Source organism: Lissotriton vulgaris, chromosome 1_1 (genome assembly GCF_964263255.1).
Source record: "Lissotriton vulgaris chromosome 1_1, aLisVul1.2, whole genome shotgun sequence".
NCBI classification, from domain to species: Eukaryota; Metazoa; Chordata; class Amphibia; order Caudata; family Salamandridae; genus Lissotriton; species Lissotriton vulgaris.
Window position 1 is genome coordinate 155,189,315 of NC_141685.1, and position 27,381 is coordinate 155,216,695.

General features: G+C 47.1%; 1 protein-coding gene across 1 annotated transcript in view; it reads left to right on the top strand.

Moving 5' to 3' along the window:
- Window positions 1-26,994, top strand: part of LOC147737916 (uncharacterized) — a 33,295-nt gene extending 6,301 nt beyond the window's left edge. The window contains exons 3-4 of the mRNA XM_086924996.1: window positions 15,310-15,393; window positions 24,135-26,994. Of these exons, the coding sequence (XP_086781122.1) occupies window positions 24,856-26,994 (2,139 nt within the window). The 5' untranslated portion in view covers window positions 15,310-15,393; window positions 24,135-24,855. The remainder of the gene's footprint in view (window positions 1-15,309; window positions 15,394-24,134) is intronic.
- Window positions 26,995-27,381: the final 387 nt, after the last annotated feature.

The following is a 27,381-nucleotide window of genomic DNA, read 5'->3' on the forward strand; positions in this document are numbered from 1 at the left end:
CCCTTTTTCATTTATGGAAGGGGTGGGTTTCCTTAAATTTGTGTCAGCCATCTCCCCTAAATGGAAGGTACCCAGCCGGTCCTATTTCGCAAGAAACCTGTGGAAAAGTCCCGAACTATGAAACATCCAAGTGGGTGAATCCTGGTCAGTTCTATCCAAAATCCATCCTCACAATCTGTATTTCATACAGAAATTTTCAATATATAATCACACTTCAAACTCCACTCCTGAATTAATGCAAGCACTCTCGCAATCACGCTGTGTATACATAATACATAAATACCATCTGGGACACTCACCCAAAGCAAATATTATGCAACTCCGTGTTTAAATATTAGATTGTGCATGAGTCAGGCTCCCACTCAAACCCGCTTTAAAAGAGACCAGCCAATGCAATAATAAAATACATTAACACAACCAAGATTCTCCAAGATGAATAATCCCTGAAGTTAAAACAAACTGCATATCCATCGCCCTGACAGCCTAGTAATGCTGCATCTGTGTGGCGTGCTGGATTGTAAATGCCATTTTTGTATTGTGTGTCTTAAGACCATCCATGTCTGTGACTAGTGTTGCCATCTCAGCTGGTTTTAGGTGTCAACCCTGTCTGTAACATCTAAAAATCTAAAACCCCAGGTCTTTACAGGTATAAATGCTTGCTTATGTGAAATATTCAATGCTGGAGCCTGGAGGAAGCTGTTCCATCAGCGGCCACCAGAGGGCGCTCCTCGCCTGCTGATGAAACCCACTGAACTGCATATTGGATGAAAGGAGAACGGTTTCCTCTTCCGGGTCAGCGGTGGCAAAAACAGCACCAGCAGCGATGCTGACATCACTTCCGGCCTCTCCTGGTGTGTTCAGCCTGCTTCAGAGCTGGAAAGGCACCCCTGTCTGGTGGGCAGTTACCTTCATCTTCCGACCCTCTCAGACCCCAGATCTGCCCCCCCCTCAGATCCCAAATCAGCCCCCTCCCAGACCTCATATCTGCCCCTCCCCCCAAGCCCCAGGGGGGGGGAGAGCCTGGACAGGTTTCTGCTCAGGTCTCTGCTCAGGTAGGAGATTGTCAGCACCTTCTGCTGTGTTTGTAGAAATGGACTGAATAATCCTGGAGGGAATCTCTGCAGGAGCCGGGCTGAGCTGGGCTCTTCTATCCGGGGGCTCCTGGGGCTGAGCTGGGCTCTTCTATCCGGGGGCCTCTGGGGCTGAGCTGGTCTCTTCTGTCCGGGGGCCCTGAGGCTGAGCTGGGCCCTTCTATCTGGGGGCCCCTGGGGCTGAGCTGAGCTCTTCTATCCGGGGCCCCTGGGGCTGAGCTGGGCCCTTCTATTTGGGGGCCCTGGGGCTGAGCTGGGCTCTTCTATCCGGGGGCCTCTGGGGCTGAGCTGGGCCCTTCTATCCGGGGGCCCTTGGGGCTGAGCTGGGCTCTTCTTTCCAAGGGCCCCTGGGGCTGAGCTGGGCTCTTCTATCCGGGGGGCCCCTGGGGCTGAGCTGGGCTCTTCTATCCAAGGGCCCTGGGGCTGAGCTGGGCTCTTCTATCCGGGGCCTCTGGGACTGAACTGGGCTCTTCTATCCGGGGGCCCCTGGGGCTGAGCTGGGCTCTTCTATCTGAGGACCCCTGGGACTGAGCTGGGCTCTTCTGTCCAGGGGCCCTGAGGCTGAGCTGGGCTCTTCTATCCAGGGGCCCTGGGGCTGAGCTGGGCTCTTCTATCCGGGGGCCCCTGGGGTTGAGCTGGGCTCCTCTATCCAGGGGCCCCTGAGGCTGAGCTGGGCTCTTCTATCCAAGGGCCCCTGGGGCTGAGCTGGGCTCTTCTATCCGGGGCCCCTAGGGGGCTTTTCTTCCAGCCCTGGGGGTGTTTGTGGGCATCATGTGTGTTAAAGAGGGGATTTGTGCACTGCATCTTACTGCGCTGTGAGGAGTCTGTGCGTGCTGCACTGTATTTCACTGCACTGTAAGTTGGTATCTGTGTGCACTGCCTCCTAATGCACTCTGATGAATCTCGGCATACTGGACTGTATATTACTGCACTATGGTAAATATGTTCCACTGCACCTTCCTGTACTGTGAGGAATCTGTGCATGCTGCTCTACATACTACTGCACTGTGAGGAATCAGTACCACTGCACTGATCTGTACTGCACATGCATTCTACCCGTATCCTACTGCACTGTGAGACACCTGTGCATGCTTCACTGCTTTTTACAGCATTGAGGAATCTGTGCCCACTGCTTTTTATTACACTTTACGAAATTTGAGCACGCTGCGGTGCATTATACCGCAATATGAGGGATCTGTGCACACTGTACTGCATCTTACTACAATATGAAGAATCTGTGCACACTGTACTGCATCTTACTATAATATGAGGGATCTGTGCACACAGCACTGCATCTTACTACACTTTAAGAAATATGTGCACGCTGCACTGCATCTTACTACAATATGAAGGATCTGTGTACACTGTTCTGCATCTTACTACACTTTAAGAAATCTGTGCACGCTACACTGCGTCTTACTGCAATATGAGGAATCTGTGCACACTGTTCTGCATCTTACTACACTTTAAGAAATCTGTGCACACTGTACTGCATCATACGACAATATGAGGGATCTGTGCACACTGTACTGCTTTTACTACACTGAGTAATCTGTTCACACCACACTGTTTTTTCTGTGTTACGGCAATATATGGGCTGCACTGCTTTTTGTTGTACTGACGAATCTGTGCACACTGCACTGCTGTTTACTGTGCTCTGTGTACACACTTCATTACTTGTAATTGGCTATGATAAAGCATTGCATGCAGTAGTTTACCAAACAATGAGATATATGTGCACACTGCACTACTGTTTGCTGCACCTTGAGAAATAATGGGACGCTGCAAAGCCTTTTACTACTCGAGGAGAAATCAGTGTACACTTCAGTGATGTTTACTGTACTCTGGAATCTGTACACAGTATGCTGCTGTATGAATAATATGTGCACAATGAATTGTGCATTCTGACCTGCTGTTTAATACAATTTGAAAAATCTTTTAACGCTACTGAGATTTGTTCTGATCAATTAGTAATGTGTGCGTACCTCACTGCTTTTCTGCTACACTGTTAGAGCACTATTAGCACTATGAGAAATCTGTTATGCCCTTTTGTTTAAAATATGCCCTTGTCACCTTCCAGTGGTTGGTGAATCAAGTCCTGACTGGGTTGGAGTCCTTTAGTGCAGCTTATCTTGATGGTATTGCTGTCTTGAGTTCCACCTGGCAGGATCACCTGATCCACCTTGGGAAGGTTTTAAAAGCCCTGCAAACTGCAGTCCTAACCATCAAGGCATCCAAATGCCAGCTAGGGCATCTGTGGTGTACTAGGGCCACCTTGTTGGTGGAGGCCAGGTACAACCCTTAGAGCCCAAGAGCCAGGTTATCCTGGACTGGGCATCTCCAACAACCCAGGCCCAAGTCAGGGCATTCCTTGGCTTGACTGGATACTACAGGAGGGTTGTGAAGGGTTATGGGTCCATTGTGGCTCCCCTCACAGAACCCACCTCCAAGTAAATGCCCATAAAGGTAAACTGGACAGTTATTTTTCAAAAGGCTTTAGACACCCTGAAAGAAGCAATGGGCTCCTTCTAATCAGGTACCCAGGGCCTATGTTTCTTCCCTAAAACTGTTTTGAAGCCTAACCCCAATTGGCATCTCTGGCCACATGTCAGCCCCTTGTAAATGGTACCACAGGTACCCAGGGCACTGTGACCAGAGAAGGCCCCTAAGGGCTGCAGCACTTATTGTGCCACCCTTAGAGGACCTATACCCTGACACTCACACACTGCCCTTGCAGGCTACATGTCTTGGTGCAGAACAAAGTGAAGAGTCAACATGGCACACATCCCTGTATGCCATGCCCACAAACCACTGCCCTGGCATACATCAGTCACCCCTCTAGCTGGCTGCCCTATGCCAGCGGTGAGGATACAAGTGCATGAGCCCTGTGCCCCTACAGTACCCAGTGCCATTAAGAGTATATGGTGCTGGGAGTTTGTCATCATGAAATATACAACACCATAATGGATACACTAAAGACTGAGAGGTTTGTTACCAAACTTCTCATCACATAAAACCCACACTGATGCCAGTGCGGGATTTAATGTAAAATGCACCAAAGAGGGAATCCTAGAGATGCCCCTGAAACTCAACCAACTCCTAGTGATCTGACTGAGTGGCTGCTTAGGCTGCCACCAACAGACATGTTTCGGGACCCCTGGGTCGAGAGCTTGCTGCTCTCGGGGACCTGAAACAATGCACATCCTGGGACGAGGTACCAAGCCTCCTCCTCCAGGATGGGCAGGGTTCACGAAGGAGAAGATTCAAAGGCATATCGCCTTTGTGAGCCTCTCCAGACAATTTGCTGCTTTCAGCAACTGGTCCCTAGTGGTTCTACCCCCCACTTTGGGCAGGAAAAACAAGTGAGGAAGAGGGGTGTTGCCAACTCCACCTCTCAGGTGGGGGAAGCGGGTTGAAGCACGGCCTCGAGTCCCCGCCATCTTGAGGATGGGGGACCCAGCCAACCAGGGACAGGCTCCTGCCCCCTACCACTGGAGAGTGGCAGAATAGGGGGTGTACCCACCCCAGGGCATGGACCCATTGGTCCATGCCCTTTACCTACCTGTAATATCCCTAAATCTAGTATTTAGGGGGCACCCTGAATCTTGCTTCCTCAGATCCGGAAATGACAAGAAAAGAAGATAAGAAGAAGGACCGAAGAGCCGTGCAGAACTAACAAGAGGACAGCGCCCACTAACTTGGGCCCAGTCCTACAGGCCTGCCTCCCCTCGAACCTGCTCCTGTGAAATCCCGGTGTGTCCTGCAGCCAGCAACCTCAAAAACCACAGAGGACCTGCCTGCCTTCACTTTAAAGACTGAATCTCCTGTGAACACCGGATTTGTTCAAACAGCAACCCCTGGCAGCAGTCAGGGACCGTAAATACAGCCCACTCTGCACCCGCCGAACCAGGCCCGAACTCGAGTGGAAATATACCACAAGGAGGTCACCCCGGTAATCCTGACCCGAGATCCGGTGACCCCTGACCTGCCTCAAGCCTCCAGCTGACGAATGCAGCCTAAATCCAGAAGGCCCCCTTAAACGCGACCAGGAGCTGGTAAGAAGATCCGACCCCAGAAGTCACCCCTGCCCCCGACGCCCCGTGGCCTTGTGTGCCCAAACCGATGGTGCCTAACCAATCCTTAACTTCCCAACTTACCTCTCCCAGTGGTGGACGCACCCAGAAGTCCTTCGTCTCCCTGCCTGAGGTTCTCCATAGAAAAAACAGGGCACCCAATGTCGAATCAGCACTCTGCACCCGGCTGCCCCAATGCCGCTGAGGGTGCACCTTTTGTGCTACTTTCTTTCCCCACTTGCCCTGACCATAAGCCTAGGAGCTTTCCTCTCTCAACCCAGTGACCTGCTAGCCAGCAGCCACCATCCGGAGACCCCCTGTCCCCCTTAGGATAACAGTGGGCCTCAACACTCTGCACCCCGCCGCCCCAGTGCCGCTGAGGGTGTAAGAACAGTGCAACACTGACCCTAGGGGACCCCTGCGTCTAACCCCAGAATCTTAACTCCCACAGTCAATTACTTACCTATGGACTGTTAACCTGTTTTCTCTCCATAGGATAACATTGACACTTTTTCTCAAAAAACTTTCCAAGTGTGGAGTTTGGAAACCTAAAAATGTTCTTTAAAAATCATGTGAATAACCAAAACGTATTTATGTACCTGTTTCCAGGAAATGTCCCAGTGCTGAATCTAGGTATCCATCTTTGAGTAAGGAAAGTAACGTAGAAAGTAACTTACCTTTCATTTACTGAAAAAGCATATTCATTTCAATGTACTGTATTTGCTAACTGTTGCATCCTTCTGCATACCCTGTAAATCAAACAAAGTACAATTTCTATTGCATTTTCAAACTGTTCTATATCCAGTAACTTATTACTGAAAAGTATTTAATGCATACCTGTGACATGTTTATTTGTCATTTGCTGACTGAGTGTGTACATCAAATGCTTAACACTGTCCTCTGATACTGCCTTACTGCTGGACCAAGCTACCACTTTAAAGAGTAAGGTTCTATCTAACGTTAACCTCTGCCTACCTCTAGGTTCACTTGGTCTCTATACACACTATACCTCATTTTTGTGTAGTATATATATAGCCAGTTTCCTACAATATGGCATTGAGTTTTTTTGCTACAAGTAATGGATGGGACGGAAGTCTCTGTAGGGTTTGCTTCCAGAAGCATGAAAGATTTGGAAACACAATATTCTGTAATAGAAAGTGATATGTTGGAATGCGTTTGGGGTGTCGGCAAGTGTAAGCCATATCTCTTGAAAAGAAAATTTAGCTTGAGGACCGATCACAGACCTCTCATTGCTATTTTGTCTAGGATCCAAATTAAGATCCTAAGCCAGATTATCTATCAAATTATTGGAGTTTTAGTGTGCTTCATATTACAGGAGGAAAGAACATTAGAGTGGACTTCTGTCTTGGTTACCATTAGATTTGTGTTCAGTAGATTTACAGGAATAAATTGCGGCATGTATCATTGCATAAGTTGAAGAATTGGTCATTTGTTCCAATTTAATGGAATTGTGTGATCGGTTGAGGGAGGATACTGTATTGACCAAGGTCATGAATTTTGGGAAATTTGGTGGGCAGAGGGAAAAAACTTTGGAGAATTCTTTGCAATCTTATTGCAAGGTGGCGGATGAGTTATCTTTGCAAGGAGGATTGTTGGTAAGAGGTGATAAGTTAATTCCCCCAGGATGTTTCCACCAAAAGATTTTGGAGACAGCTCATGTAGGCCATCTGGGTATGAGTGCCACTAAGCGTAGGATAAGAAATGATTTCTGGTGCCCTGGAGTGGATGTGGAGGTAGAAGGATTAGTGAGAAATTGTGCACCATGCTGTTTGAGTGATACACATTTGGTGACCTCTGTGCCTACTGCTATGCCTGTATCATGTCCTGGTAAGGTGTGGCAGAGAGTTGTGGTTGATTTTTTTTCCCGACCCTTTTCATGTATTACCTTCCAATATGAGACACTTCATTGTCATGATGGATCATCTTTCCAGGCGGGTGGAAGTACGTGGTATAGCCGAACCCAACACAAACTCTGTGATTCCTTTTGGTTGTGAAGTGTTTGCTAAAGAAGGGACTCCCGAGGAGCAGCTCACTGACAATGGAGTTCAATTTACTTCTTCCACCATGACAGAGATTTTAGGCAAATGTGGAGTGAAACATTTACGCACACCATTGTACCACCCTCAGGCCAACTAGAAGTGGAGAGATTCAACAGGTTTCTAGTGGAGTGTATCCGGAGCGCGGTGACATCTAGAGTTGACTGTGAAGTAACTACCAGATATTTAGGGAGGGATTATAGCTGTACACCTCACTTGATCTCTGGTAAAGCACCTTTTACACTCATGACATGGAGAAAAGAGGTGTCCCCTGTGTATCCCTCATTTGATCTCTGGTAAAGCAACTTTTAAACTCATGACTTGGAGAAAAGAGGTGTCCTCGTTGTGTCCCTATTTCGATCTCTGGTAAAGCACCTTTTACACTCATGAGGGGGAGGAAAGAGGTGTCCTCATTGTGTCCTTTTTGAAGATGGAGGTGATGGATCAAGGATGTGATGAATGTCTACAGCAAGTGATGATGCCGGGAAATTGAGTGACAAACAGTGTTGCTCGGTGTCAAAGGGACGTGAGGTGTAAGGAAAAATATGTCCAGGAGGTCAAAATCGCAATGATTGATTTGGCACGTGTCAGGAAGACACCATTTTGCTAAGAAATGCATCTTCGAAATCTAGAGATCCTGTTAGAGTCATCGAGGTTAGAGGCAATGCTGTTCGTGGTTCGAATGGACAATGTTGAAATATGACAAGAGTGGCTAGAAATGGAAAATGTGAGAATGAAAGTGAAAACCATGTAAGTGACAGACAAGTGTCTGTTGCAGGGAATGGTGCAGAGTTCTTGGTTAAGAAGGAGTTCTCGTGTTATCAAAGTGCCTAAAAGATAGGCTCCTCTTTCTTGAGTGGCATCTGGTTAGTTTTTCATATTTACCTTGGGTATTGCTTTTTTCTGGTTCTCTGGGTTGATTTATTGTCCTGTTTTGTGTGTTGTAGTGTCACTGTGGTTCTGTGTGTGTGTATGTCTGTGTGTGGTGTTAAAAAGGGGCAAAGATGTGTAGCCTCTGCAGATAGGATGCCTTTACTGTTTATTGTTATATGATGTAATATGGCAGTGTACAGACATTGGTCATGTTGTGTTCTGTTATGGAATTTTGTTATGTGATGCTTTGAATAGTGTTACAGATGCAAGGATCCGCTGGGCCTTCTACAGCTGTGTAACAACTGGCTCTTCTGGGACTTCTCAGATCTCTACCCCCACTCCGCCCCCCACCTTGTGGATTGGCGTTATTTCCACGTGGTTTCTACCCCTCTGTTCTGGGGGTTCTTGCCTGTCCTCCCCATGGCCTCCGCATGTTTGCCGCCACTGACCCATACAGTGAACAGTGGTGGGAAGGTAGAGTATTTTTGTTTGCGAGTTCCACAAAGTTCCTTAGTTTTCCACCTGTTACCCACTCCATAGCACTATCATACCCTTTCTCTCCAACAACCTAGACCAATATCCCTCATGCGAGAGATGTAGTAATGCCGACAGTGTAAGGTACTTCGCACACGGAACCCTCATTTGTGTTCGCTGCAAGACCCAGGCCCATTGAAATTGCAGGATGTCCAGCAAAAGACCAGATATTTAACTCTTGGTTGAGCATCAGGGCTAATCAATCTGGCCCACAGCATGGTACTGGCGTAGAGAAAGTGTACGCCAGTCTCTATCACGCCCCTCTCCCCCATCGACAATGTCATCAGTAAGCTGCCCATTTCAGGTGCGCCGCCAGGCAATAAAGCTCCAAGTCAGGGACCGCTAACCCACCTCCATCAGTGGGGAGCCGTGGTTTGATTAATGCCAGTCTACGACGTCCTGTGCCTTATATGAGGTATATCAATAGGCTGTTAATCTCCCAAAAGATGGATTTTGTGAGCCAATTTGGGCGAGCTGCAAAGTAATGAAAGAGACTGAAAAGGAAAACCACCTTCACACTATCACCCTGCCTGCAACTGATAGAGGAAGTATTAGACAGAAATTTATGGATGTCTGCAAACATCAGTGCCAGTTGAAGATTGCTCAAGATCGGCCAAGTTGTAGTAAATATGAATGCCCAGGAAGCATAATGTGACTGGTTCCGAGCAGAGATCCTCCCCCATTTCTGGCAGAATAGTGGCTGGTGTGAGAGCATGTATCGGGAATGCATTTGACTTATCCCAATTCACCTGGACTCTCGACGTCTGGCTAAAATCATCCAAAGCTCTAAATGCGTGATCCACATTTGCGTGTTCCCCACGCCGGTACACTTATAGATCCTCTCCATATAGGATTGGTGTCACTACAACGCAGGCTTTTACAACGCCTGCCGTTACAACGCGGTTTTTACATCGCATACCACTACAACGCATAGTGCTTTTAAGTGCTGGATAGTGATTTATTTAATTTACTATTCCAACTCCAGTCCCCGTGGATAGTAGGGAAGGTGTTGGATAGTAAATTAAATATATTCCCTATCCTAGAGCGCCCCCCAGCGCAATGCGTTGTAATGGTTTGCGTTGTAATTGTTGCGTTGTAATGGTAGTGCGTTGTAATAAATGCGTTGTAAGTGATGTTCCCCATATAGGGGGATATAGATGGGGTGGTCGTCAATCACTATTCCTCGATAATGATGGATGGTGCAGAGTGTCAGGGCCAGGGGCTCAACAGCCAAGGCAAACAGCACTGGCGACAGCGGGCAACCCTGTGTGGCAATGGCCTCTACCCTACAGGGTGCTGATATCACACCCCATTTCGGACCGGAGACATCAGGGGCACATATAGCAGACGTGTCCAGGTGAGGAAGCCATTCCCCAGTCCCATACTGGCCAGAGTAGCATCAAGAAAGTCTCAGCTCCGATAGTCACATGCTGTCTCTGTGTCAGTGTTGATCACTAGTGCTCTAGGATAGTCCACTAATGGGGTATGGAGCATAAGCGAATGTTAGGGATCAAACTGCGTTTAGGTATAAAACCCATTTGATCCGTGTGAATAAGATCACCTGTATGGTTGTCCGGTCACCAACAATTTACTAAGTAGTTTATAATCAACATATAATATGGAGAGCAGTCTATAGGATGGTATCTTATCACTCTACCCTTTTTGTGGAGTGGAACAAACAGGGACTTTCCCTTCATTGGTGGTAGTTCCCCCACTGTTTTTGCTGCATTATACAGTGTAGTCAAGATTGGGGGAAGCGAGTTTGCACAAGATGAATAAAATTCCAGGGTCAAGCCATCTGAGCCTGGTACCTTGCCCAGGGCTTTAATCTTCCTGGATTGGGATATCACATCCTAGGGATGCAGCCGCTACCGGTGACATTGCTTCGTACTTGCAGATAGAACATAATCCTACACTGGCTGGATTGGGTCCACATCAGAGCACCCATAGATGTTAGAATAATAGACAGCAAAGGCCGTATTAATCGCGGCATACCTGTAAACAAGGTTACCTTCCCCTTGTTTTGCATCTGCAGTATTTGGGGACACTGTCTATCAGGATTGGCCAGCCACACTAGTAATCTGCCGGATTTATAATATTCTATGTGTGCCCTAGTTTTTTATATGCTCGATAATCGTATGCCAGGAGTCGCTCCACTAGTTTGAGGAGTTTTTCCCTTTCTGCTCTCAGTGTGTCATGCAGCACCTGTGCTCCCTCCGTTGGTAGATCCGGTTTTATTAAGAGGTGCTCCAAGTGTTTGATCTAAGTATGAAGCTGGGACCGAGTCCCTACTACTGCTGAGATGCTGCAACCACGTAGCACTAGTTTGAATGCCTCCCACTACGCTATTGTAGAAGTTGGACCTGTATTATCCATAAAGTAATTACTGATCACGTTCCCTAGGGTAGATCTGAAGACTGGGTCATCAGCTTCGCAGTATTGAGCTTGCATGTCGCAGTGCGGGGTCTGGACAACGCCCAGGCCAGAATCCGTAATAACGGGTGGTGGTCACAGTATTTTTCACCAGACATTCGACCCTTCTTGCTCTCACATGTACGCTAGCCGAGCATAAGAAAGTATTAAAGTATACTGATAGCTTGTGCGTACCCAAGTAATAAGAATTGAAGAGTTAAGGTTCTCCAGGTATCAACAAATCCTCAATTGTTAATCCAACATCGAAATGCGTGGGCAGTTTATGTAGTGGGGATGTGAGCTAAAGTGACACCAGCCATGCAGTTAAAATCTCCTCAAAGTAACACAGAGTAATGATGTATTTGGGTGACAAGACAGTTTGGGAGAATAGGAATGATAGTTTGGCCCACATTGGGGAAATAAATGTTCACTAAGTCTATGTCTTTACCATCCAGTTTGCCTGCTAATATCACATAGTGACCTTCTCAGTCTATGATCTCGATCTGTGAGAGAAATAGGGAAGGAAGGATACAAACCAGCACCCCCCACCAAAGGCGGAGTTTATGGTGGCAAAGAATTCCCCCACATCGCTTCTGCAGCTCCCCCACTTCACCTCCAGCAAACATATCTCCTTCAGTCACACCACAGCTCTCCATTGGACGGACCACAGCTGCGTTCACTTTTTCTACAAAAAGCCCACAACCCACAACCATCCTCAACCTACTATGCGAAGAAACTGGAACAAAATCACCATCGACCAGATCTCCTCATCGCTTCTTCAAAACCCCCCTGCCCACTCTTCGAACCCCAACCAAGCAGCCATTAACCTCACTCAATGGTGAACCAACAGCGCCGACAACCTAGCACCCCTGAGAAAAGGTCAAATCAAACTAGGCAACAAAAACGCCCCCTGGTTCAACAATGATCTTAAGAAATCCAAGAAACTCTGTCGCTCCCTTGAGAAGGCATGGAAAAAAGACCCAAACACCAGTACCAGGGACGCCTTCAAAAACGCCACTCGCATACACCACCAACTGATCCGGACTGCCAAGATGCCGCCTTCAAAGACCGACTCGACAACAACGCCCACAACAGCAAGGAATTATTCAACATCGTCAAAGAGTTTACCAACCCCGCTGCCAACTCTAACGACATCACTCCCTCCCAAGCCCTTTGTGACTCCTTAGCTTCGTTCTTCCACGACAAAATCGCAGACATCCACAACAGCTTCGACAACCAACCCGGAGACCAACCCACCCAACCTTCCGCCGTACCTTCACCCCCCTTGAACATCCTTAATGACTGGAACCCAATCTCCACTGAGGACACCATCCGCCTGATGAACTCCATCCACTCAGGATCCCCCACAGACCCATGCCCTCACCACATCTTCAACAAAGCTGACTCCATCATAGCACCACACCTCCGAGATGTCATCAACTGCACCCTTAACTCCGCCACCTTCCCGGAAAGCTGGAAACACGCCGAACTAAGCGCCCTTCTGAAAAAACCCACAGCGGACCCCACCGAACTCAAAAACTACCGCCCCATCTCGCTCCTTCCATTCCCGGCCAAAGTAATCGAGAAAGCTGTCAACAACCAGCTCGCCGCCTTCCTCGAAACCAACAAATCCCTCGACTCCTCACAATCTGGCTTCCGAGCCAAACACAGCACTGAGACCGCACTCATCGCAGCAACAGACGACATTCGAACTCTACTGGACAATGGAGACACAGTCGCCCTCATCCTCCTCGACCTCTCCGCAGCCTTTGACACAGTTTGTCATAGCACCTTAATACAACGCCTTAGAAACACCGGAATCCAAGGAAAAGCACTGGAATGGATCACCTTGTTCCTTGCCGGAAGAACTCAGAGAGTCCGCCTTCCACCATTCAAGTCAGAGGCCACTGAAGTCATCTGCGGCGTGCCACAAGGATCTTCACTCAGTCCCACCCTCTTCAACGTATACATGAGCCCCCTCGCGGCCATCGCACGCCAACACAACCTCAACATCATCTCCTACGCTGATGACACTCAACTGATCCTCTCACTCACCAAAGACCCTAACACCGCCAAAACAAACCTACATGAAGGAATGAAAGAAGTAGCCGATTGGATGAAGCACAGCCGTCTGAAACTGAATTCCGACAAAACAGAAGTCCTTATCTTAGGAACCTCCCCCTCTGCCTGGGACGACTCCTGGTGGCCAGAGTCCCTTGGAAAAGCCCCCATCCCGACAGACCACGCACGGAACCTGGGCGTCATCCTGGACTCCTCACTCTCGATGACCAGACAAGTCAACGCCGTCTCATCATCGTGCTTCAACATTCTTCGCATGCTCAAAAAAACTTTTCGCTGGATCCCCACCGAAACTAGAAAAACGGTCACCCACGCACTGGTTACAAGCCGCCTGGACTACGGAAACACCCTATACGCCGGCACCACCGCAAAACTCCAGAAAAATCTCCAACGCATCCAGAACGCATCAGCTAGACTCATACTAGACATCCCGCGTAACGACCACATTTCTGGTCACCTGAAAAACCTCCACTGGCCCCCCGTCAATAAGAGGATAACATTCCGCCTCCTAACCCACGCACACAAAGCACTCTACGAACTTGGACCCGAATGCCTCAACACACGACTTTCCTTCTACACCCCCCCCCCCGCCAGCTACGCTCCTCCAACCAAGCCCTTGCTGCTGTACCTCGCATCAACAAAACCACCATGGGAGGAAGATCCTTCTCCTACCTGGCGGCTAAAACCTGGAACTCACTTCCCACCCACCTTCGCCTCACTCAGAACCACCTAGCATTCAGAAAGCAACTTAAAACATGGATATTCGACAAGTAACTCCCCACCCTTCTACAAGCGCCTTGAGACCCTCTGGGTATGTAGCGCGCTATACAAATTAACTGAATTGAATTGAATTGAATTTGAGGTATCTGTGAGGGATGATGCAGATACATCACCTGCGGTCCCTGTGCCCACCCACAGTTGTTGTGTCAGTCGTACCCAATTGGTGCGTTCCGGATCTGTGGCAGAATGATATGCTTCCTGTGAGAGCTGATGCGCCAAATGAGATATTTCCATCTTTGGAAGTCTCAGTTCGCCTGAAGTAGCGGCTTTGAGTTTGGACATGGCAAGTCCGCGTGTCTCACCTTGCCAAAAGTATGTTTTAATGGCTGCGTCTATTAGGCCTAGTTCTGATGCTGGGACCAGTATAGGCAGCATGCTGAAAATGTAGTTAAACCTTGGGCTACCTCCATGTTCATAGTTTGGACTCGTCCCCACAGCGACAATTGCGGTTTGATCCATTTAGTGAAATCCGTGTGCATTTGATCAATCAGTGCAGTCATATTGTCTTTGATCATCATTGGAAACTTGGTGGTAATCAATACTCATATTATTTAATCTTTGTGGCGATTTACCAAAATGGATGTGCATGGAGGCCTTCCCTCATTGTATAGACCATCAAGGGTAAGACTTCACTTATGGTTCTGTTCATTCTGTACCTGGAAAGTGCTGTACAGTCTGATATGGTGAACGTCGGTGCTGGCAGCGAACGTTCTGGAGAGGGTAAAGTAAGAAGCATGTTGTCTGCATACAGCCTAATTTTCAGGTCTCCGGCTATGATTTCAGTTTCCCAAATGTCTTCTGAGGAGCATATGCTGAATGTGAGGGGTTCTAAGGTTAACAGAAAGAATGCCACAACCATTGGGCTTCTTTCCCTCTTTCAGCTCTTCTCCACTTCTTTTCTAGTCTGCCATCTGTTTGTTCTCATCCAAATGCACACTTCACATTATGTGTTGTATGCATGCTCAGAATTTAGATTTTCCTAAGTTTAAAGATTCAGAAAGTCTCAACTATTATGCATTTCATTCCTAGCTTTATCAGCATCCACGTTAAACGCAGTTATAAAAAGACTGCTCTTCCCAAAGCCCATTGGAATGCAAGACTACAGAAAACCACACCTGGTGCACCGTCATGACACACTAGATCTCATATTTAATCCTCCCATGCATGCAACAAGTCCTCTTCTCTAAAAAGGAGCATTGAAAACAAGATTCATTGGCTTTTCTGTTTTCAGTTTCTAAATTGTGGTTTTTTCAGTGTTATTCAAACTTTAAAAACATTTTTTACTTATTTTTATGCTCTGTAAAAAATTACAGGGCTAGTGAGTTTATTTCCTTCTCTTGCTTGTCCCTTTTGTCATTTCTAATTTCCATCTATCTTCTCCTAACAATTTTTTTGAATTTGCTCTTTCAGGTCATGTTTCAGTGTTTTGCTCACCTCCAAACCTTCCCATCGATCTCTTTCCAGCAGTCTAGTCCCAGGATGTGCAGGATGGAGGTACGTTTGCATCTCATTATCTCATAAATATTTGATTGCATTTTTTATTCTTGTAAAACATCAACAAGAGCAAACTCTTTGAGCGATACAGGTTGCAGGGAACATCAATGACATAATATATGTGGCATATGTAGAACACATCCTGGTTGGGAAGCATTGCCAGTTAAATCACTTTGAGAGTAAGATCTACTAACCCCTTCCATTCTTTGGACGTACTGGTAACGTCCAAGGATGTGGCGCTCCGGTGCCAAGGATGTAACTGTTACGCCCACTATTTTGGAATCCCTCTGCTGCAAACAGCAGAGGAATTTCCTTTTTTTCTTGGGAGCTGGTGATGAGCTTACCCAGCTGCCGAGGCACTTTTCTTTCAGTGTACTGACGAGCAGCGTGCATGGCGTGCTGACGCCACTACAGTGAAAGTGAAATAAGCTGATAGGTTCATTTCACTTTCACTGCCTACATGCTCCTGGGGCTATCCTAGTCCACCGAGCACGTAGGCAGGCAGGAGAGGTATCATTGGAAAGGGGAGAATCTAGTGGATCTCTGCTTGGGGATCGCCACAGGATGGCTTTTTATTTAACTTAGTGGTAGGGGCTGCCCTAAATGGGCATTATACTGCCCCCAGCTGTCGAAAAATGATCAGTCTTTCTGCTCCCCTCACCCTGGGGGACAGAAAGGCCACTAGGCACCAGGAATTATAATTTTTTATTTTTTAATAATGGAGAGGTGGGGGCTGCCCACAATGGGCATGTCTATGCCCCCACCCCAAACACAACAGGGACAGCCCCCCTGGGAGGTAGATAAGGGTTATTACCTACGATCAGCCCCCCAGGGGAGCAGAAAGCCCACTAGATGCCAGGGATTTTTTTTCCTCTCTGAAAGAGAAGTGGGGGCTTCCCAGAAGGGGCATGCTAATATCTCTATACCCCAAAACAAAAGGGACAGTCTTTCTGTCTCTCCCCGGGGCAGAAAGGGGTTATTACCACTGATCTGCCCCTCCGTGGGGGTGGGGGGGGTGAGTCCACTAGACACCAGGGATTATAAAAAAAAGGGATTGGAGCTACCCACAATGGGCAAAGCCATGCCCCCATTCACAATTATAAAAATAGAAGTCTTTCTGCCCCTCCTCAGGTTCAATTGAGGGTACTAGCCCCCGATCTGCCCCCAGAGTGGCAGAAAGTCCACTAGGCCCCAGGGATTTCTTGTTTTCAATATGTGTGCCAATGACCCCACCTCCAAACAAAAAAATCGGACAGTCTTTCTGCCTGCCTTGAGGGGGCAGATGCGGGTAATTGCCCTCGATTTCTCCCCAGAGGCAGAAAGCCTATTAGACATCAGGATTTTTTTTAATAAAAGATGGCTGCGATGCAAATACCCCCTCCCCCAAAGGGGCAATAGCCCCTGATCTGCTCCCTGGAGAGCAGAAAGCCCACTATGAACCAGTGAAATGTTTATGGGCTTAGGCAGGGTTGGTCCCTTTTTTGTGAACACATTTTTGCTGCTTCTGCCCTCCCCCCACCACCCTCTTAGGGGCAGATCAGCAATATTTGTAGGCTAATCTGCTGAAAACCTTTAGACAGTAGCTTCTGTGTGTGTGAACTGGAGTGCGGCTGATGGTCCGTTTTTACTGGCATTTGGCTGACTGTGTGTGAACCTGCATTTTGCTGGTAAAGTGTGTGGCCTGCGCTTAGGTGGCAGTGTGTGTGGACTAGTGCTTGGCTGGCAGTGTGCGTGTACTGTCGCTTGGCTATCGGTCTGCATGGCTGGACCATGTCTTGCGATTTGTATGTGGACTTTCACTTTGCTGGTGGATGTTGTGTTGCTGGCGGTACATGGATGGTTGTTGGGTGGTGATGTGCATGGATGGTGCTTGGTTGGTGGTGTGCATGGATGGCGCTTGACTGGTGGTATGCATGGATGGCGCTTGGCTGGTGGTGTGCATGGATGGTGCTTGGCCGGTGGTGTGCATGGATGGTTCTTGGCTGGTGGTGTGTATGGATGGTGCTTGGTTGGTGGTGTGCATGGATGGCGCTTGGCTGGTGGTATGCATGGATGGCGCTTGGCTGGTGGTGTGCATGGATGCTGCTTGGCTGGTGGTGTGCATGGATGGTTCTTGGCTGGTGGTGTGTATGGATGGTGCTTGGTTGGTGGTGTGCATGGATGGCGCTTGGTTGGCGGTGTGCATGGATGGTGCTTGGCTGGTGGTATGCATGGATGGTGCTTGGCTGGTGGTGTGCATGGATGGCGCTTGGCTGGTGGTGTGCATGGATGGTTCTTGGCTGGTGGTGTGCATGGATGGCGCTTGGCTGCTGGTGTGCATGGATGGTGCTTGGCTGGTGGTGTGCATGGATGGCGCTTGGCCAGTGGTGTGCATGGATGGTGCTTGGCTGGTGGTGTGTATGGATGGTGCTTGGCTGCTGGTGTGTATGGATGGTTCTTGGCTGGTGATGTGCATGGATGGTGCTTGGCTGGTGGTGTGCTTGGATGGTGCTTGGCTGGTGGTGTGCATGGATGGTGCTTGGCTGGTGGTATGCATGGATGGTGCTTTGCTGGTAGTGTGCATGGATGGTGCTTGGCTGGTGGTGTGCATGGATGGTACTTGGCTGGTGGTGTGCATGGATGGTGCTTGGCTGGTGGTATGCATGGATGGCGCTTGGCTGGTGGTGTGCATGGATGGTACTTGGCTGGTGGTATGCATGGATGGCGCTTAGCTGGTGGTGTAGGTTGTGTGAAACCTCCAGCGTTTTACTACCCAGAAGCTCCTGAAAACCTTTAATTTAGCTAAATGTCACACTTTCCTCACATTTCTGAGTGGAAAAGTTGTGGCCTCATCGTGCCGGCACATATTTCCCACCAACCAGCGTACTCCTCGGTTTCCTGATAAAAAAATGATATCTCAATTGTATTAGGCTGACTCTGCTTTGGGCACCCACACAAGTGAGGTATCATTTTTATCAAGGAGATCGAGGGGAACGCTGGATGGTTAGAAATGTGTGCCGGCGCAGTGATCTCACAAACTTGGCACACAGAAATGTGAGGAAAATGTGACCTTTTAGCTAAATTTGAGCTTTGCAGGGGATTCTGGATAAGAAAACTTTGGGAGATCCATGCAATCCACACATCCCTGGACTCCACCCGGTGTCTAGTTTTCAGAAATATCTATGTTTTGTAGGTTTCCGTTGATGGCATGCGAGCCAGGACCAAAAACGCAGGTGCTCCCAATCAATCACAAAACAACCTATTTTTGCAAAGGAGTTTTTGGTCTCGGGCTCAGCAGCCATCTATGGAAACGCCGGGTGGAGACCAGGGAGGTGTGGTTTGCATGGGTCCCCCAATGTTATCTTACCCAGAATCCCCTGCAAATCTCAAATTTAGCTAAGAAATTAAATTTTTCTCACAATTCTGTGTCGTATGTCACTGAACCTGTTGGAGTCTGTAGGAGCCCAGGATCAGTGATGAGTTCAGCTGTGGTTCAAAGCGGTAGCCAACAGCTCCCTGAGCTGGTTTGAACTGGAGTATGCAAGAAGGGCACCAAATCTGTCCTTCCAGCAGACTATGAGGCGCTGGCAAGCGCCTCCACCCCTGCCTAATACACTAAATCTTGTCTGGGAGATGGAAACACCTCCCTATGACAGGAAGCCTATTGTCCTACCTTCCCCTTCTCGGGCTTGGCCCAGCAGCAGGAGGGCAAAATAGGGTCTGTTGTAGGCAGCAGGCCTAAGTTGCTTTCAAGGTCTGTAGGATCGGTCCCAGGAGCGTGGTATGCTTCCCGGAGGAGCCCTACCGTGGATGGAATCATACCTCCAACACCAAATACAGTGTTGGGGTATGATTCCAACACGTCTGATACCAAATATGCCCAGGTTCGTTCCAGCCAGTTTAGAGATAGTCTTGCTGTCTCATAATGGCTGATTTACGTACAATGCCTGGAGAATGGACTTCGGGGTTTGTATGGGTTGTTTGCTCATGCAGGGCCACCCTCACATTCGGAACCAATCACCCAGCCTTTGGGCCTGAAAGGCCTGCTAAAGGGGTGACTTATAGGTTTCAAGGGCAGGGATGTTAGATATAAGGAAACATATCTTTCGTGAGAGGTGCATGCACCAACTCACAAAGGCTACAATGGCAGGCCTGTGGTCAGAGTTTGGAGGGTCCCTCATAGTCATAGTCATACATTCTTATATAGCGCACAGTTCACCGTAAGGTCTCAAGGCGCTAGCAGCTAAAGAATGGAGGACAGGGACGGTGCATTGCGGCTAGTTGGTGGGAGGGGGGAAAAGCCAGGTTTTAAGATTTTTACGGAAACATTTATGATCGGTTATGGAAGAGATATGGACCGGTAGTTTGTTCCACCACATTGGGGCCAGATAGGAAAAGGAACGGCCCCCGTTGCGCAGAGTCCGAAAACGGGGCTGAGCAAGGAGGAATTTGGAGCTGGACCTTAGAGATCTACCAGGGATGTACCTAAGGAGCTTTTTTTTAGGTAGTTAGGGCCGGCGTCATGCATTGTCTTATGGACCAGGCTTAGGATTTTAAAGTGACATCTCTGGCAGATTGGGAGACAAGGAAGAGTCGGTAGGTTCGAGATGGATGAGGATCTACTGGGGAGATTGAGGACAAGCCTAGCTGCCGGGTTCTGAAGAATCTGAAGCTTGGAAAGCAGATTGGCATTTAGGGCAGTGAACAGGGCGTTTCCGTAGTCCAAACGGCTAACGATAAGGCCCTGTACCAGTGGTTTCCTAGCCTCAATAGGGAGCCACTTAAAAATCTTACTGAGAATGCACATGATGCCGTAGCAGACCCCAAGAACCTGATCTATGTGGGGCTTCATGGACAAGGGGTCGTCTATGGTAATGCCGAGGTTTCTGACAGATGGTTTGGGAGGGGGGCCCAATCCTAATTCCGCAGGCCACCAGTCAGACGACCAGACCTCCTCAGCTCTTCCAAACAAGATGATCTCGGACTTGTTGCTGTTCAGTTGTAACTTGTTGGCGCTCATCCATTCAATTATTCGGGTCATACAACTCCTAAAGCGAAGCCGGGTGCCGACGAGATCGGAGTCACAGGTGACAAGTAACTGAGTGTCGTCGGCGTAGGACACGGTTTCTAAACCATATGATCTAATGATGGCAGCTAACGGAGTGGCAGCTCATGGGTGGCATAACACATGCTGCAGCCCATGGGGGTCCCCTGGAGTACCTAGGCCCTAGGTACCTAGTACCATATACTAGGGACTTACTAGAGTACATCAGCAGCCAATAAGGAATGTACCAAGGTGCTCACCATAGCCAATTTAGAAAGGAAGCACAGTGAGTGGGGTCCTGATTAGCAGGATCTGACGCAGACTAGTCAGAAAAACTGTAGGACACCAGCAAAGAGTGGGGGAAACCACGAAAGCAGATCCTACCTTCCCACCACCCCACCCATTCTCCCCACTCCTCTAGAGAGTAGCATGTGTAGTGTGTTATCCTCTGCTCGTGCACAGTGCAGGGGAGTATGCAGCCACCTCTTAGTGTCTGGCACAGAGGCCACTTTCCAAAACATTGCTTTTGTCACTTGTAAAGTACGTATCCAAGGTCTATGAACCAGTGTAAGTGTTTGCCCCCTCTTTGCTTTATTGAGAAGGCCTAGCAGGCAGGATTCAGGGGTAGTTGACAGTGTATGGTCTGTGAGTTCTGCTTTGGTGGCTGTAATCTCAAGCCATGACACCAGTAGTGGTGGGCACTCCCGCACCATATGTTAGAAGCCAGCGCCAGCCAGTTTACAGCACCAATACTCTGGTGTCGAATCAGGAAACATGCACTTGATACGGTGGGGGGAGAGTTAACTGTAATGTGTGTAGTTAAATTATGTGAATTGAATCAAGGATTCCAGGACACTTCGCTAACATGTTTTAGCGCCCGTATGCACGACTTGAGCGGTTGCGTGAGCACGGTGTTCACTCTAGCCAATGCCGTCCCCGTGTGCAGCTGGTGAAAGGTTAATGGTCGGCATTTAACACACCTTCCTGTTGCCCTGTTCTTCAAACAATCATTAAAGATTGGCTTAAGTGAGGTGCTCAGTGCCCTGTTATTGGAAGCCAGCGTCCTACTACCCAGTTCTTTATCTCAGAATACTACTGAGCTATAAATGTTTTACTTCTGACTGATCTGGGCCTGCCCCCGCTCTATATTTCATAGAGGAAAAGCACCTTTTTCAAAGAAAGAACAATTTGGTGACAACAAACTTTGCAGCTGCGAACGCATTTGCGAAAGTAAAGAACCTTGGTGGCATGCTGCACGCTATGGATCATTTGGCGGTGCATTTCACACTGTGAAATACTTTTATTTTGCATTATTGAGCTGTGCCTGTGGCATTTTGTGAGTATTTGAAAAGCAATGCTAAGCATGTTGTTAACTTCTCAATCCTCGGGATCAGCGTGATATTATAACAAGGCCACCTCCAGATCTAACCAAACCCAGATTGCTGAAATAGCCGTGGGTTAAGGAAGGATCAGGTGAGGGCAAAAAGAAAGGCGGGGAAGGAAGGGAACAGCGGGGAGGGAGATCTGGAAAACACAAGACAAAGAAATGCGTTGGTACCAGATACTCTCACTCCTGTTTCAATCAGCAACCCATTAACATAAGATGTACCCATCTACCTGTAAAGAAACTAAAGGAACGGTGTAATAGAAGATACAACTCTTCACCAGCATCAGAGCCCTGGAAGGATATGAACGGTGCTACGTCCTCCCTGTAATACACAATGAATACCTTCTTATTCTGTGCCCTTGTATAACCGTATTGCAAGAATGAAACACTATGCTATTGTACATACCCCACGACATATGAACATGACGGGACGTAGAGGAGAGTCTTGAGCAACATCCGAGGGACCCCTGGATTCAATGTATCTGAGTAAAACAAAGTTAAGCAACAATGGGTTACGTCACCCGATAGTATAAAACAGTACAGTACCTGTGTTACTCCAATCAGTATTGAATATGATCCTGAAGGGCACTGCTTCAATTCAATATGAGATCCTGATTTCCTGTGTACGAGCCGCAAGACGCAGGCACAGCATACAGAGCAAAACTTACCACGTGCGGTAAGATTAAGTATATACGAGAATTCGTCCTCCGCACGAGCCGAAGGCTCACCTGCGGAGGGCAACTGCAAGAAGGAAACACTCTCATGGAGAACACTCCACACGGAACACAATTCGTCCTCCGCACGAGCCGAAGCAAGAAGGCTCACCAACGGAGGGCAACTGCGGTAGTGAGACACAATCGTAGAGAACACTCCACACGGAACACAATTCGTCCTCCGCACGAGCCGAAGCAAGAAGGCTCACCAACGGAGGGCAATTGCGGTAACAATTCGTCCTCCGCACAAGCCGAAGCAAGAAGGCTTACCAACGGAGGGCAAGGAAATCCTTGGTAACTGCTACGGGAAGCAACTCACTCCAAGAGCTCAGAGTTCAGGTCGATAGAATCCAAAATATCCGACAAGAGGAACAGGACCGCCCCTAGATAGGCGCTAAGCAGTCTGGGACATGTAGTTGTTTAGTCCGTATGACATCCAGCCGGATGACTACGTTCTGAGGCGCTCACAGAAACCTGACACATGTGGCCCTTTGTAAAAGCTGTGTAGGGACTGTTTCATTGCCGGGCATGTGTGAGAGTTGCAGAAGGCACTTTATCTTTATCTTATGTGCAGTGTGCGCTGTTCTGGTGCATTCTCCATCTTGTGGAAAGAATGAGCGCACCTCAGGATTGTACCATTGAAGGTGGCCACAGTGGTTTGTACAGGCGATGTTGAAAAGCATGAGTAGGAGGAGAGACCTATGAAAAGTCATGGGAATTACGTGGTTGGAAAATGTTGTTCGCAGGTTTTGTGCTGGAAATGGAATGTTGAAAGCAGGTCAATGCAAGTGAGGTGCAGGTGAATAGGTTTGAGAACAGGCTCTACCTTGTGTGGCGGGCAGCAGAGGTGTAGGATGTATGGAGAGAGCAGTTTGACTTAAGAGATGTTTTTAAGAGAGTGTTTCGGGTGCTGAGCATGGTCCAGGGGTGAAAGGGTGCTAACAGCCTTGGCTTTGGCGTACCATCTGTGCTCTTGCTACGCTGATGCACCACAGTTGTCAACTAGTGGGCCGCCAGTCTAGCATGCTATCTCAAGCTCTAAAGTTAGAGGTGGGACAACTAAACAACAGACCAGCCAAGCTCAATCTCCTTGTCCAGCTGGGAAACTCCCACCCCAGTGGATAATACCGACAAACTTAGAAATATATGTGAGAGAAGTAAAACCACAAAGTAAATACAATCATTAAACTGCTGCTCTACTGCATATTGTGGGTGTAGTGGATGAAGCAAAGCACCTCTGCGAGCAGCAATATTTGATTCATGGCACAACATTCTGATGTCCAACCTTCTGTCTCAAGTCTTCCTGATCCATCTCCCATCTCTTACTCAAAGAGCTGTTCTTGTTTTACAAAACCTTGACCATTTACCACTACCTAAAGCTGTAACTAGTGTATGAGTGCTATGCGAGCGCCCTTTTTTTTACCAACTTACTCATGAATAATTAAGATGTGACATATTCAAAGCAACTTTTATGTACATTTCTGTGTATGGTTAAATATGCCTTCATATGTTTCAAAAATGGTAATCAAGAGATATTTATACAATCAATAAAAAATTGTGTTTGCACATTCCGTTATGTTTCCCTTTAAGTTATTAATTTTTTTTTTACATCCGACAGAAAACAATCTTTGATTGTACGAAATGTTTCAAAATAAGGAAGATAACACTGTAAATCTGCAAAGACGAAGTCTGAAATATTGAGTTCCAGTATTCAGGAAAACATAAGTGCCATCAGAGCCAGCCAAACCCGAACATAAACTGAGCCATCCTGAAAGAAGGGAGAAGGGACACAAGAAATTCAGTGATTCCACGAGTCTCAGCTGTGTACTTCCATGCCTCAAAACGAAGAAATAACCTCTAGAAAATGAAGACAATACTGATAAACCTCCTCTTGTGTAAACATGTCCAATAACAGCTTTGATCATGAGGTCAGTATGAGGTGGTGACAGCAGTGCTGTGCTTCCTTAAATAATACCAGGCCACCATTCTGTGCTAGAGGTGTATTGCAAACTGTTTCAGACCAATCCACAGCAACCATTGAAAAGCCCAATGGAGTGGAGTCAGACAACTGAAGGTTAAAAGAAATAGGGGTTCTGCTGTCTAAAATACAGAGCACTGTCCCAGTGTGCACCGACCAGAAGGACGTTGGATCTTTACCCGCATGCGTGCAGAACCATTATCCAGTCTAAAGACACAATCGCCCACGAAGAAGCCTTACACACGTTTTGAGATTGGGAAGTAGTTGGTGACCATTGCACTTTATTCTTTAATCGGAAAGCAAACGTGCAAAATACAATACATACAGAGAATGCAAGAATAATACAAGTGCTTTATCAGTCATGTTGGCCCTTCAGGAAGTACAGTCAATGGATGCAAACAAGTATATACCAGACCCAGAGACGCTAACCAAGAGAGAAGTCTCAGACACATGCAGTGAGAGCTTTAGTTTGTCATCAATATTAAAACACCATCAGCAAACACACACAGGGAAAAAACGATTCAAATGCCCTGAATGTGTAAAGAGCTTTATCCAGTTATCAGGCCTACAAAGACATCAACGAACACACACAGGGGAAAAACCATATCATTGCAATGAATGTGACAGTAGGTTTAGTTGCTCTTCAGCATTAAGGAATCATCAGCGAACACACACAGGGGAAAAACCATATAATTGCACTGAATGTGTGAAGAGGTTTAATCGATTATCACACCTAAAACAGCATCTGCGAATACACACTGGGGAAAAACCATTCCAGTGCAGTGAATGTGAAAGAAGTTTTAGTGATTCATCAACATTAAGGAAACATCTGCGAACACACACAGGGGAAAAGCCATTCCAGTGCTGTGAATGTGGAAGTAGTTTTAGTCAATCTTCAACATTAAGGATTCATCAGCAAACACACACAGGGGAAAAGCTATTCCAGTGCAGTGAATGTGGAAGTAGTTTTAGTGATTTGTCAACATTAAGAAAACATCAGCGAACACATACAGGGGAAAAACCATTCAAGTGCAGTGAATGTTTGAAGAGCTTTAGTCAATTATCACACCTAAAACAGCATCAGCGAATACACACAGGAGAAAAAACATATAATTGCACTGAATGTGTGAAGAGGTTTAATCGATTATCACACCTAAAACAGCATCTGCGAATACACACTGGGGAAAAACCATTCCAGTGCAGTGAATGTGAAAGAAATTTTAGTGATTCATCAACATTAAGGAAACATCTGCGAACACACACAGGGGAAAAACCATTCAATTGCAATGAATGTGAAAGTAGTTTTAGTCAATCTTCAACATTAAGGAAACATCAGCGGTCACACACAGGGGAAAAGCTATTCCAGTGCAGTGAATGTGGAAGTAGTTTTAGTGATTTGTCAACATTAAGAAAACATCAGCGAACACATACAGGGGAAAAACCATTTAAGTGCAGTGAATGTGTGAAGAGCTTCTCTCAATCATCACACCTAAAACAGCATCAGAAAACACACACCGGGGAAAAACCACACCAGTGCAGTGAATGTGAGAAGAGGTTTATTCTATTATCAGACCTAAAAAGGCATCAGAGAACACACACTGGGGAAAAACCATTCAATTGCAATGAATGTGGGAAGAGCTTTATATATTTATCAAGCCTAAAACAGCATCAGAGAACACACACAGGGGAAAAACCATTCAAGTGCAGTGAATGTGGAAGAAGGTTTAGTGATTTGGCAACATTAAGGAATCATCAGCGAACACACACAGGGGAAAAACCATTCAAGTGCAGTGAATGTGAAAGTAGCTTTAGTCGATATTCAACATTAAGGATTCATCAGCGAACACACACAGGGGAAAAACAATTCCAGTGCAGTGAATGTGGAAGTAGTTTTAGTGAATCTTCAACATTAAGGAAACATCAGCGAACACACACAGGGGAAAAACAATTCCAGTGCAGTGAATGTGGAAGTAGTTTTAGTCAATCTTCAACATTAAGGAAACATCAGCGAACACACACAGGGGAAAAGCCATTCCAGTGCAGTGAATGTGGAAGTAGATTTAGTGAAATGTCAAACTTAAGAAAACATCAGCGAACACACACAGGGGAAAAACCATTTAAGTGCAGTACATGTGTGAAGAGCTTTTGTCAATCATCACACCTAAAACTGCATCAGAAAACACACACCGGGGAAAAACCATACCAGTGCAGTGAATGCGAGAAGAGGTTTATTCAATTATCAGACCTAAAAAGGCATCAGAGAACACACACTGGGGAAAACCCATTCAAGTGCAATGGATGTGGGAAGAGCTTTATAAATTTATCAAGCCTAAAACAGCATCAGAGAACACACACAGGGGGAAAACCATTCCAGTGCAGTGAATGTGAAAGTAGTTTTAGTGAATCTTCAACATTAAGGATTCATCAGCGAACACACACATGGGAAAAACATTCAAGTGCAGTGAATGTGAAAGTAGTTTTAGTGAATCTTCAACATTAAGGATTCATCAGCGAACACACACAGGGAAAACAACCATTTAAGTGCAGTGAATGTGTGAAGAGCTTTTGTCAATCATCACACCTAAAACAGCATCAGAAAACACACACCGGGGAAAAACCATACCAGTGCAGTGAATGTATGAAGAGGTTTGTTCGATTATCAGACATAAAACAGCATCAGAGAACGCATACAGGGGAAAATCATTCAAGTTCAGTGAATCTGGAAGTAGTTTTAGTGAATCTTCAACATTAAGGATTCATCAGCAAACGCACACCTGGGAAAAACCATTCAAGTGCAATGAATGTCTGAAGAGCTTTTGTCGATTATCAGACCGAAAGCACCATCAGAGAACACACACAGGGGAAAAACCATACCATTGCAGAGAAT